Source organism: Coregonus lavaretus (assembly GCF_964263955.1).
Source record: "Coregonus lavaretus genome assembly, contig: HAP1_SCAFFOLD_6527, whole genome shotgun sequence".
Classification (NCBI taxonomy): Eukaryota; Metazoa; Chordata; class Actinopteri; order Salmoniformes; family Salmonidae; genus Coregonus; species Coregonus lavaretus.
Window position 1 is genome coordinate 8,897 of NW_028165775.1, and position 13,682 is coordinate 22,578.

Here is a 13,682-nt window from a genome sequence, read left to right on the forward strand (position 1 = left end):
CAAGGTATAATTTCAGTTTTTTTTTCTCTAGGCCACACTACAGTGTTTGAATGGTTGTATTTTGGCCCAGTACTCAAAGTATGACGCAATATGTGAACCGGAAACTCCATATATGGTCGTAATTGTCTCCTCTCTCATTGGTTATCTGTTTGCAGCGTGAAATCTGTTGCTGGAGCGGTAGTTGAAGTCGCGCGCCATGCAATAATAATTATCACAGCTGAAATCTCACAACTAGAGAGGCGTCTCTGTAGCAGGTGGGTAAAGGTACAAAACCTCAACCAAGCCCTTTTCAATGTGTGTTATAACATGAATAACACTTTTATTTATTCGCTGTAAAAAAAAAAAAAAAAGCATCATTACCTGAGTGGATGCAGAAAACATCTGCTATTCTATTCCGATATATCGACAATTATACTGATGTTATTGAATGATTATAACAAAGAACACAGGTTATCAAATATTATAAAGACTAGGTTGTGTGGATACAGAAGCCAACAGAGGATTGCTGTGTTCTGGAGGACATGTGGTCCTCTGTAGCTCAGCTGGTAGAGCACGGCGCTTGTTATGCCAAGGTAGTGGGTTCGATCCCCGGGACCACCCATACACAAAGAAAATGTATGCACGCATGACTGTAAGTCGCTTTGGATAAAAGCGTCTGCTAAATGGCATATTATTATTGGAGGTCAGCGGTGTAGCCCAGTGGTTCTCAAACATCTCCTCGGGGACCCCCCAGACGTGTCGCAATTTGGTTTTAGCCTTGAATTATCTCACCCTGATTCATCTAATCAAGGGCTTGCTGATTAGTTGACGAGTTGAATCAGGTGTTCTAGCTCTGAAATAGATCACAGACATGGAACGGCTGGGGTTCTGGAGGAGGAGGTTAGAGAAACACTGCTCTAGGCTATATGAAATACAAGATTGGCAGACGATTTTCAAAGCTATTTCAGTACAGGCTATATATAGCGTGGTACATACAGTATTTGTTATGTGCATTATCTAAAACGTGGCCATGTGTATATTATGAAACAATGTTTTTTTTTTGTTTTTTTACAAAGGGAACAGGTTATAACGTGTGTAATGCAAATGCTGCACAGGATATAGCCTATGATGTGACGTAGTTCATTCATACGGCGGTGGATACAATGCAGGCATCCATTTCTTGAAGAGGGGCTCAATATGCGATCATGTGGTCGTATTTTGAGTAGTACAATTAATCTGAATTACAACGAGACCGCTCTCATCTCAGTTAAAATGTGTGTGTGGGTAATATTGCAGCTCCATTGCTAAAACAAGCCTGTTTATTCTAGCCTACAACACCCCTCCCCTCTTTGTGGAATGGTACGGTCTCTCCACACATATTTCATTAATAAAATTCAAGCTCACAATAAAAGGAGGCGCGCTCCACTATCTGCAGCAACTACCGTTCACGTGAAAGCAGTAAAAGTGATGCACAGAGGTGACATCAGCACGACAGTGGATAATAGCCATACGATAATATAAGAGGGATAGTGATTTAAAAAAAAAAAAAGCTTTATTAATAAAAAAAATTTGATAAGGCATCATCATGTATCCGGACTCGAGCCCAGACTACGACGACTCCTCGAGCTCGTCTCGCAGCACGAGCAGCAGCTGCTCAGCATCGCCTACCGGAGACGTCGCCCGGTGCAGCCAGCGATCTCCAGACTCACCCACGAACGCATCGTCAATGGACAGCAGCATGTCGCAGGTATGAATGAATGGATCTTATTTTGGAGAAAAAAAAATGAAAACATTTGAATGGAATCGCGTTGGCATTTTTGGAAACGTTCATTATGTTTGTGTTGCATTGAGTTTGTGGCAAGATCAATCATTTATTGATCATATTAGGCCTAACTAATAGACAGACTGATTCTGAATCTACAACCCATCCAACTAGATCGTGAACCGCTCCAGTGAAATGTAGCAGTGACAGCCCCTTTACCCGTTACCTATCCAGATATGTATGGCATGCTGAAAGAGCTTGTATTGGGCAGGTAGGTACCATATGGTACCGCCAGACAGTTGACTGATCACCTTCAAATTCCTGACATTCCTGGAGTGGTATAGGGGGTCCATGCTGACCAAATTATATTGAAGACTTGACTGAAGCCATCATGCCAAAATATGATGATGATGACGATGGGTTTAGCTATTATTGGCAACATGAGATGGACTGTCATTTGATTAATTATGTGTGATGTCAGAAATCATTTAAAACCCTAATAAATAAAAAATTACAACCCTAATTATAGACGTTGTAAATTAGTACAGAATTATCTTTGTAGATACACCATAAATTGTGCTATAAATTTCATGCCAATAACAAAATCATTGATGCACATCACACCCCTTTTGGAAAGGTCAACCATGCATGTCATCGGATTCAATTGATTAGATTCAATAAATTCAACATTCCTTGTGTTGTTTTTGCAGGATGTCTGTGGTGAAATAGACTCTCCATGGCAGTCTCCATTTGTTCCAACGGTCACTGCAATCTCAACCTCCATGGATCTGCACTGGATGGTCCAACCGACCACTGACATCACATCAGCATCAGTCTCGCCCTTCTCCTGCTCCTCCCCCTCCCCCTCCTCCTCCTCCTCCTCCCCCTCCTCCCCCTCCCCCCCCTCCTCCTCCTCCTCCTCCCCCTCCTCCTCCTCCTCCTCCTCCCCCCCGTCCTCCTCCTCCTCCTCCCCCCCGTCCTCCTCCTCCTCCTCCTCCTCCCCCCCATCCTCCTCCTCCTCCTCCTCCCCCCCGTCCTCCTCCTCCTCCTCCTCCTCCTCCTCCTTCTCCTCCTCCCCCTCCAGTGGACGTGCAAAGCTTAGCAGAGCGCATGGCGCAACCCAATCGTCTTCCAGAGTGGAAGGCAGCAAGGAACAATCCACCTGCAAGAAAGGGAAAAAACAGGTAAGCCTTGTTAAATATCAAGGAGATTTTTGATACATCTTTTAAAAAATCGTCTTGAATGTCTGATGTGCGTGCGTGCACGTGACTGGCCAGATAGACTGTGCCAATGTTGTATCATTTTACGCACGTCTGAGTGTTTGATTGGGTCTAGTGTAGAGCCTGTTACTACGCATTGAATTTGTGGTCCTCTGTAGCTCAGCTGGTAGAGCACGGCGCTTGTAACGCCAAGGTAGTGGGTTCGATCCCCGGGACCACCCATACACAAAAAAACGTATGCACGCATGACTGTAAGTCGCTTTGGATAAAAGCGTCTGCTAAATGGCAAATTATTATTTGTAGCCTAGCCAAGGAGAGTCTTCATTCTGCAACAATGGCATATTTTCTGACACTGCATTGAAAGATGTGTAGTCTTTTTTTTAGGGCTACCCTTTGCCAAATGTTGAATTAGCCTTCCAAGCCAAGTGACGAGATGGCAAGATTCCTCATGCAGGTCTGGATGTGCATTTAGAGGGTTCTCATTTGTTGTGACTGATCTAGCCTTTATCAGAAGAGGATGAGAGGAGGAAGATCAGGAGAGAGAGGAATAAAGTCGCCGCAGCCAAGTGTCGCAACAGACGGCGGGAGCTCACCGACACCCTGCAAGCCGTAAGTGCACCTTGTTCTCATGTGAAAAACGACTGTCATGTCCTTGTGGAGATGCTTAGCAGAATGGATTTCACCCAAAGTGATTGAGGCTCTCCATACTTCTTACTAGACCATGTATCTTCTTTTTAATTGTCATTTCATAAACGTTAATTGATTGATGTGTGGTTCTCCCCTTATAGGAAACTGATCAGCTGGAGGGGGACAAAGAGGCCTTGCAGACAGAGATAGGCCACCTCCTGAAAGAGAAAGAGAGACTGGAACAGATCCTATCCACCCACCAACCAGCCTGCAAACTAGCCACCGCTGAGGACGATGTCGAACATGAGATCAACGATGACATTGAAGGCATGCTACAAGACACCGCAGATTCTGCCCAGCTGCTCTCCATCTTGGAGAACTCAGACAAACTCCAACTCCCAGAAGGCAGTGCGACAGAAGTGACTGTGTCCAAGGGCCCCTTACGCCATGAAATGGACTCCGTCCCCGTGCCAAGCATCTCCATCTCTGCCTCGGCCATCTTGGGTAACTCCAACATCCTACTGTGCTCCAGTGCTGAGGAAGAACCCATGGAGGACCTAGACTTCGACCAACGTGACCTACAGGACCTGGTCCCCAGCCTGGAGCTGGCTGTGGCCCCTGAGACCGCCCCGTCCGTTCCTGACATCGACCTCCTCGGGGGCCCCTTCTGCCTGTCAGACTGGGAGACCCTGTACAAGTCTGTGGCCAACGATCTGGAGCCCCTCTGCAACCCCACGATGATGTCTTCCAGTGACACTCCTACGTGTAGCAGTTACCGCTCTGTGTTTTCCTTCAATTACTCAGAGGTAGACCATATGGCTGAGGATGAGGGGTGTTGTGAGAGCTCCGAGGGCCTCAAAGGAGTTGTTGGTGGTAGTTCTGATTTGATTAACGGTAATCTCAACTCTCCCACTCTGTTGGCCTTGTGAAGTTGTTATGAACTGGTTGGAGAAATAGGGCTAGTTCCCCCACCACACACAGATTAAGCTTAGTCTTATTAAAAAGTAATAGCATGTTCAATAACGATTCTCCATTGAAAGGTGCGTCTTAGTCCAGGGCTAGGGCTAGATCTGTGTCCGGGAAACTGGTCCATGAGGTTGATATTGAACCAATAAGCTATGGTCTATTTATCTATCTATCCCCTGATGTTTTGTTGTGCTTGTTGTGATGTTTTGTTAACCTTTAACCTTTAGCACCAAATGAAAGGTTAACTTCTTTCCAGATATATTGGTGCACCTGTGAGGGCAGATCGCTCTCTTGAGCAGCGGTGGAAAAAGTATCCAACTGTCCTACTTGAGTAAAAGTAAAGATACCTTAACAGAAAATGACTCAAGTAAAAGTGAAAGTCACCCAGTAAAATACTACTTGAGTAAAAGTCTAAAAGTATTTAGTTTAAAACATACTTAAGTATCAAAAGTTAATGTAATTGCTAAAATATACTTAAGTATCAAAAGTAAAAGTATAAATCATTTCAAATGTCTTATGTTAAGCAAACCATGGTGGCACCGTTTTCTTGTTTTTTTATTTATTTACGGACAGCAAGGGGCACACTCCGAACACTCAGGCATCATTTAAAAAGGAAGCATTTGTGTTTAGTGAGTCCATCAGATCAGAGGCAGTAGAGATGGCCAGGGATGTTCTCTTGATAAGTGCCTGAATTGGACCATTTTCCTGGCCTGCTTAAGCATTCAAAATGTAACTAGTACTTTAGGGTGTCAGGGAAAATGTATGGAGTAAAAAGTATTAAAGTGTCTTTAGGAATGTAGTGAAGTAAAAGTATAAGTAGTCAAAAATATAAATAGTAAAGTAAAGTACAGATACCCCCCCAAAAAACTACTTAAGTAGTACTTTAAAGTATTTTTACTTAAGTACTTTACACCACTGCTCTTGAGAGAGATACATGTATATATTGATGGCCTTGTATCAAAATTAAATGCATGAAAAAATCGTACCATTTGATTCAAAAAGGTGCTATATGTTTGTGTTTCATCCTTAAATATAAATGTGAAACTAGACTGTGGTTTGTGTGGATACCGTTATCAGATTGTGTCTTAACAGGTAAAATTACAGTTTAAGTAATGTGGACATTATTTTACTGTAAGGTGATATTTCTTTCAGGTTTCCGCTGAAAACACAGTGCCATGTATTTTATGACATAGCTTATTTTTTTACCTTCAAAGTTTTTGACTAATTGTTGGTCAGATGCAAAAAAAAAAAACAGAACACAGACAAATACAAATATATCATTGACAAATCTTAGTTGTTGACTGTTTTAATGGAATACATTTAATTCTCATATATAGGCTATTTTTCAGGTCTGTATAGACCTATAATGATATTTGTATCAGAATAGACCATATAGGCTAATTCTTATATTATATGAAATACTCTTTCCATAAATAGTTGTAATCTTGAACTATATAAATTCATCAAGGATATCATGTATTTTTAAACTACAAGATCATGTTAATTATTTGTTATCGTTAATCTCTTGCCAATATTCTCACGGTTAAGGCAATTTCAGATAAACACACGGAGCGTACCGTTGCTTTGACGTCACAACGTGATTACGCTGCACGTGATTGCGTTGCACTTCCATGTCCATATTTGGAGAGTTCAGATGTTTTGTCTCCATGGAGATGTTATGGCAGTGTCGGGTTTCTCTCTGGAAGATTTTCCCGGAAAAAAAGACAAAGCAGGGCAGGCAGAGTGAATAGAGTGCTATGGAAAGAATGTTACATTGCCAGTAGCTGGGCGCGTTTATGCTGATTTTAGTTGTATTATTAGCTTGTCTGCCTGCTCCTACCCATACAATAATAGAATTGCCTTTTCTATTCTATTCTGTTCTATTCTATTCTATTCTGTTCTATTCTGTTCTGTTCTATTCTGTTCTATTCTGTTCTGTTCTGTTCTATTCTATTCTATTCTGTTCTGTTCTGTTAAATTCTATTCTATTCTATTATGTTCTAGAATTGCATCTTCTTGCCGTGCAACCTAATACAGACAGTGTCAGACACTAAACATGTATTCTTTCCTAAATAAAATGAATGCACATTTCTGTCTAATATATATATCAGTTTTCATTATTCATCTACATACATTCTTCTTCTTCTTCTTCTTCTTCTTCTTCTTCTTCTTCTTCTTCTTCTTCTTCTTCTTCTTCTTCTTCTTCTTCTTCTTCTTCTTCTTCTTCTTCTTCTTCTTCTTCTTCTTCTTCTTCTTCCGTAATAAATTACATTGCATGTTATACATCATGTTTAGTTCTGCATATCTGTAAACTCATCTTCATTGACTGACTGACAATGTCAAGGCCCAGAGGATAGTGAAAACATTGAAGAAAGTGTCTTCATGTGTAGGGGCCTATGTGACATAGTTAGAAAAGTATCCTTATTCATAGCCTGGAGCTAAATGGTATTCGTGCCAGAAGACTGTCATCTGGGCATGAAATCCTGCTGAGCTGAACAATTATGCAATAGAGTGACAAGACTTCATCTTTATTCACGGTCTCTGATGCCCATTCCAGTCCCTAACACCTCCCTGTAGACTTCATCTTTATTCACGGTCTCCGATTCCCATTCCAGTCCCTAACATCTCCCTGTAGACTTCATCTTTATTCACGGTCTCCGATGCCCATTCCAGTCCCTAACATCTCCCTATAGCCAATGCTTGGACCCTTATGTTCTTTGCTACAGTAAAATGATGTGCATGAGGTTGGCTATATGCCGTCACATTGTGTGTGTGTGTATGTGTGTATGTGTCTGAGTACTTTCCGATTCAGTTAGCCTCAAATGAGAGCAGCAGAGGGAGCTGTGAAGGGGGATTCTGTTCTACCATTAAGATTTTCTCCATTTAAGATGTTCTTCTTAAGTAGTCCTACTACTGGGCTACTATAGGAGAATTATACTCTAGTTAGTAGCCTGCCTGCATGGTCAACCTACCTCCACTGTACAAATACCCCACAGACAGTTTCTGGGGCAAACGCCACACTAAACCCACAGCCTTCCTTTATAAGAGTGGAGTGAGGAGGTTGGGCCACTGACAGGTTTGGGATGGGGCCTCAGACTGGCCTCTACCTCGGGCCTCCAAATCACTAAGTCCGCCCCTGGACACAGCCCTGGATTTAACCCACGTTAAACTGTCATGATGCAGTGACTTCTATTTTGCTGGGCATAAATGTCAATATGTTTTTTTTCATTTTTAGTCATTTAGCAGACGCTCTTATCCAGAGCGACTTACATGAGCAATTAGGGTTAAGTGCCTTGCTCAAGGGCACATCGACAGATTTTTCACCTAGTCTGCTCGGGGATTAGAACCAGCAACCTTTCGGTTACTGGCACAACGGTCTTAACCACTAAGCTACCTGCCGCCCCAATATTAAATCGGTATTACATGGAACCCTTGGTAGGAAGGTTTGCACGTGGCTTTTTACAACCACCACAGCCAGCCAAATGTGTTTATATTTGGCGGGTCATAATACAGTTGCACTTGGATAGCTGGATGGATGTAATGTAGGTGTATTTTAGGACAGGTAAAAAAATGATGAACAGTCAGTCAGAAGAAGCCATTCTATTCAGTATTCCATATTCTATTCAGTATTCCATATTCTATTCAGTATTCCATATTCTATTCAGTATTCCATATTCTATTCAGTATTCCATATACTGTTCAGTATTCTACATAATATACACTACCGTTCAAAAGTTTGGGGTCACTTAGAATTTTCCTTGTTTTCCATGAAAACATCCATGAAATGAATTCGAATAGGAAATGTAGCAAAATGCATAGGAAATGTAGTCATTGACAAGGTTAGAAATAATGATTTTTAATTGAAATAATAATTGTGTCCTTCAAACTCTGCTTTCGTCAAATAATCCTCCATTTGCAGCAATTACAGCCTTGCAGACCTTTGGCATTCTTGTTGTCAATTTGTTGAGGTAATCTGAAGAGATGTCACCCCATGCTTCCTGAAGCACCTCCTACAAGTTAGATTGGCTTGATGGGCACGTCTTACGTACCATACGGTCAAGCTGCTCCCACAACAGCTCAATAGGGTTGAGATCCAGTGACTGTGCTGGCCGCTCCATTATAGACAGAATACCAGCTGACTGCTTCTTCCCTAAATAGTTATTGCATAATTTTGAGCTGTGCTTTGGGTCATTGTCCTGTTGTAGGAGGAAATTGGCTCCAATCAAGCGCCCTCCACAGGGTATGGCATGGCGTTGCAAAATGGAGTGATAGACTTCCTTCTTCAAGATCCCTTTTACCCTTTACAAATCTCCCACTTTACCACCACCAAAGCACCCCCAGACCATCACATTGTCTCCACCCTGCTTGACAGATGCCATCAAGCACTCCTCCAGCATCTTTTCATTTGGTCTGCGTCTCACAAATGTTCCTCTTTGTGATCCGAACACCTCAAATTTCGATTCGTCTGTCCATAATACTTTTTTCCAATCTTCCTCTGTCCAGTGTCTGTGTTCTTTTGCCCATCTTTTCTTTTTATTGGCCAGTCTGATATATGGCTTTTTCTTTGCAACTCTGCCTAGAAGGTCAACATCTCGGAGTCGCCTCTTCACTGTTGACGTTGAGACTGATGTTTTGCGGGTACTATTTAATGAAGCTGCCAGTTGAGGACCTGTGAGGCGTCTGTTTCTCAAACTAGCTCAGTTGTGCACCAGGGCCTCCCACTCCTCTTTCTATTCTGGTTAGAGCCAGTTTGCGCTGTTCTGTGAAGGGAGTAGTACACAGCGTTGTACGAGATCTTCAGTTTCTTGGCAATTTCTCGCATGGAATAGCCTTCATTTCTAAGAACAAGAATAGACTCACAAGCTTCAGAAGAAAGTTATTTGTTTCTGGCCATTTTGAGCCTGTAATCGAACCCACAATTGCTGATGCTCCAGATACTCAACTAGTCTCAAGAAGGCCAGTTTTATTGCTTCTTTAATCAGCACAACAGTTTTCAGCTGTGCTAACATAATTGCAAAGGGTTTTCTAATGATCAATTAGCCTTTTAAAATGATAAACTTGGATTAGCAAACACAGCGTGCCATTGGAACACAGGACTGATGGTTGCTGTTAATGGGCATCTGTACGCCTATGTAGATATTCCATTAAACATAATCCGTTTCCAGCTACAATAGCCATTTCCAACATTAACAATGTCTACACTGTATTTCTGATCAATTTGATGTTATTTTAATAGACAAAAATAATGCTTTTCTTTCGAAAACAAGGACATTTCGAAGTGACCCCAACCTTTTGAACGGTAGTGTACTATTCAGTATTCTATATCCTATTCATTATTCTATATCCTATTCAGTATTCTATATAATATTCAGTATTCTATATCCTATTCAGTATTCTATATACTATTCAGTATTCTATACCCTATTCAGTATTCTATATCCTATTCAATATTCTATATAATATTCAGTATTCTATATCCAATTCAGTATTCCTTATACTATTCAGTATTCTATACCCTATTCATTATTTTATATCCTATTCAATATTCTATATAATATTCAGTATTCTATATCCTATTCAGTATTCTATATACTATTCAGTATTCTATACCCTATTCATTATTCTATACCCTATTCAGTATTCTATATAATATTCAGTATTCTATATCCTATTCAGTATTCTATATAATATTCAGTATTCTATACCCTATTCAGTATTCTATATAATATTCAGTATTCTATATCCTATTCAGTATTCTATATACTATTCAGTATTCTATACCCTATTCATTATTCTATACCCTATTCAGTATTCTATATAATATTCAGTATTATATATCCTATTCAGTATTCTATATAATATTCAGTATTCTATATCCTATTCAGTATTCTATATACTATTCAGTATTCTATACCCTATTCATTATTCTATATCCTATTCAGTATTCTATATCCTATTCATTATTCTATATCCTATTCAATATTCTATATACTATTCAGTATTCTATATAATATTCAGTATTCTATATCCTATTCAGTATTCTATATCCTATTCAGTATTCTATATCATATTCAGTATTCTATATCCTATTCATTATTCTATACCATATTCAGTATTCTATATCCTATTCAGTATTCTATATACTATTCAGTATTCTATATACTATTCAGTATTCTATACCCTATTCAGTATTCTATATACTATTCAGTATTCTATATACTATTCAGTATTCTATACCCTATTCAGTATTCTATATCCTATTCAGTATTCTATATTCTATTCAGTATTATATATACTATTCAGTATTCTATACCCTAATCAGTATTCTATATCCTATTCAATAATCTATATACTATTAAGTATTCTATATCCTATTCAGTATTCTATATCCTATTCATTATTCTATATCCTATTCAATATTCTATATCCTATTCATAATTCTATATACTATTCAGTATTCTATACCCTATTCATTATTCTATATCATATTCAATATTCTATATAATATTCAGTATTCTATATCCTATTCAGTATTCTATATACTATTCAGTATTCTATATCCTATTCAGTATTCTATATACTATTCAGTATTCTATATAATATTCAGTATTCTATATCCTATTCAGTATTCTATATACTATTCAGTATTCTATATACTATTCAGTATTCTATACCCTATTCATTATTCTATATCCTATTCAGTAATCTATATACTATTCAGTATTCTATACCCTATTCAGTATTATATATACTATTCAGTATTCTATACCCTATTCATTAATCTATATCCTATTCAGTATTCTATATCCTATTCAGTATTCTATATAATATTCAGTATTCTATATCCTATTCAGTATTCTATATCCTATTCAGTATTCTATATGCTATTCAGTATTCTATATACTATTCAGTATTCTATATCCTATTCAGTATTCTATATAATATTCAGTATTCTATATCCTATTCAGTATTCTATATAATATTCAGTATTCTATATAATATTCAGTATTCTATATCCTATTCAGTATTCTATATCCTATTCAGTATTCTATATCCTATTCAGTATTCTATATCCTATTCAGTGTTCTATATACTATTCAGTATTCTATATACTATTCAGTATTCTATATACTATTCAGTATTCTATATCCTATTCAGTATTCTATATGCTATTCAGTATTCTATTTCCTATTCAGTATTCTATATACTATTCAGTATTCTATATACTATTCAGTATTCTATATAATATTAGGTATTCTATATCCTATTCAGTATTCTATATCCTATTCAGTATTCTATATAATATTCAGTATTCTATATCCTATTCAGTATTCTATATCCTATTCAGTATTCTATATAATATTCAGTATTCTATATCCTATTCAGTATTCTATATACTATTCAGTATTCTATATCCTATTCAGTATTCTATATAACATTCAGTATTCTATATAATATTTAGTATTCTATATCCTATTCAGTATTCTATATGCTATTCAGTATTCTATATTCTATTCAGTATTCTATATACTATTCAGTATTCTATATACTATTCAGTATTCTATATAATATTCAGTATTCTATATCCTATTCAGTATTCTATATCCTATTCAGTATTCTATACCCTATTCATTATTCTATATCCTATTCAGTATTCTATATCCTATTCAGTATTCTATATACTATTCAGTATTCTATACCCTATTCAGTATTCTATATAACATTCAGTATTCTATATCCTATTCAGTATTCTATATCCTATTCAGTATTCTATACCCTATTCAGTATTTTATATCCTATTCAGTATTCTATATAATATTCAGTATTCTATATCCTATTCAGTATTCTATATAATATTCAGTATTCTACTGTATATACTATTCAGTTTTCTACATGTTCAGATACTGTATATCATAGACATTAGGGGACAGGTGGAAATATTACCAAATTAAAAAACAAAAACACAAATTACTTTTTATCGTCAAGTGCACACAAGGTACAACCAAAACTTGACATCCGCTTTCAACCCAACCCTCTGAATTGGAGAGATGGGGGGGCTGCCATATCGCTGTTATTGTGGAGGTTTAACTGCCTTTCTTAAGGGCAGAACGATAGCTTTTCCACCTTGTCGGCTCGGCGATTCGAACTAACAACTTTTCGGTTACTGGCCCAGCGCTCAAACCGCTAGGCTACCTGCCACCCTCTTAAATTCCACCTTTAATTCTATACAGGTCTCTCAATAGTGTCATACTCTTGTTACATACGGTCCTATCTTACTGGAATAGTGTTCCCATTACATACAGTCCTATCTTACTGGAATAGTGTTCCCATTACATACGGTCCTATCTTACTGGAATAGTGTTCCCATTACATACGGTCCTATCTTACTGGAATAGTGTTCCCATTACATACGGTCCTATCTTACTGGAATAGTGTTCCCATTACATTCGGTCCTATCTTACTGGAATAGTGTTCCCATTACATACGGTCCTATCTTACTGGAATAGTGTTCCCATTACATACGGTCCTATCTTACTGGAATAGTGTTCCCATTACATACGGTCCTATCTTACTGGAATAGTGTTCCCATTACATACGGTCCTATCTTACTGGAATAGTGTTCCCATTACATACGGTCCTATCTTACTGGAATAGTGTTCCCATTACATACGGTCCTATCTTACTGGAATAGTGTTCCCATTACATACGGTTCTATCTTACTGGAATAGTGTTCCCATTACATTCGGTCCTATCTTACTGGAATAGTGTTCCCATTACATACGGTCCTATCTTACTGGAATAGTGTTCCCATTACATACGGTCCTATCTTACTGGAATAGTGTTCCCATTACATACGGTCCTATCTTACTGGAATAGTGTTCCCATTACATACGGTCCTATCTTACTGGAATAGTGTTCCCATTACATACGGTCCTATCTTACTGGAATAGTGTTCCCATTACATACGGTCCTATCTTACTGGAATAGTGTTCCCATTACATACGGTCCTATCTTACTGGAATAGTGTTCCCATTACATACGGTCCTATCTTACTGGAATAGTGTTCCCATTACATACGGTCCTATCTTACTGGAATAGTGTTCCCATTACATACGGTCCTATCTTAC

At 38.3% G+C, this 13,682-nt stretch overlaps 1 protein-coding gene across 1 annotated transcript; it reads left to right on the plus strand.

Annotated features, from left to right (window-relative positions):
- Positions 1–1,564: 1,564 nt before the first annotated feature.
- On the plus strand, positions 1,565–6,645 carry LOC311115496 (protein c-Fos-like; the record flags this gene model as incomplete). Its single annotated transcript, XM_084190661.1, has 5 exons — positions 1,565–1,726; positions 2,452–2,693; positions 2,826–2,925; positions 3,463–3,570; positions 3,750–6,645. 5 exons carry the CDS (start codon positions 1,565–1,567, stop codon positions 4,515–4,517), a joined length of 1,380 nt encoding a protein of 459 aa, XP_084046787.1. The 3' UTR covers positions 4,518–6,645.
- Positions 6,646–13,682: the final 7,037 nt, after the last annotated feature.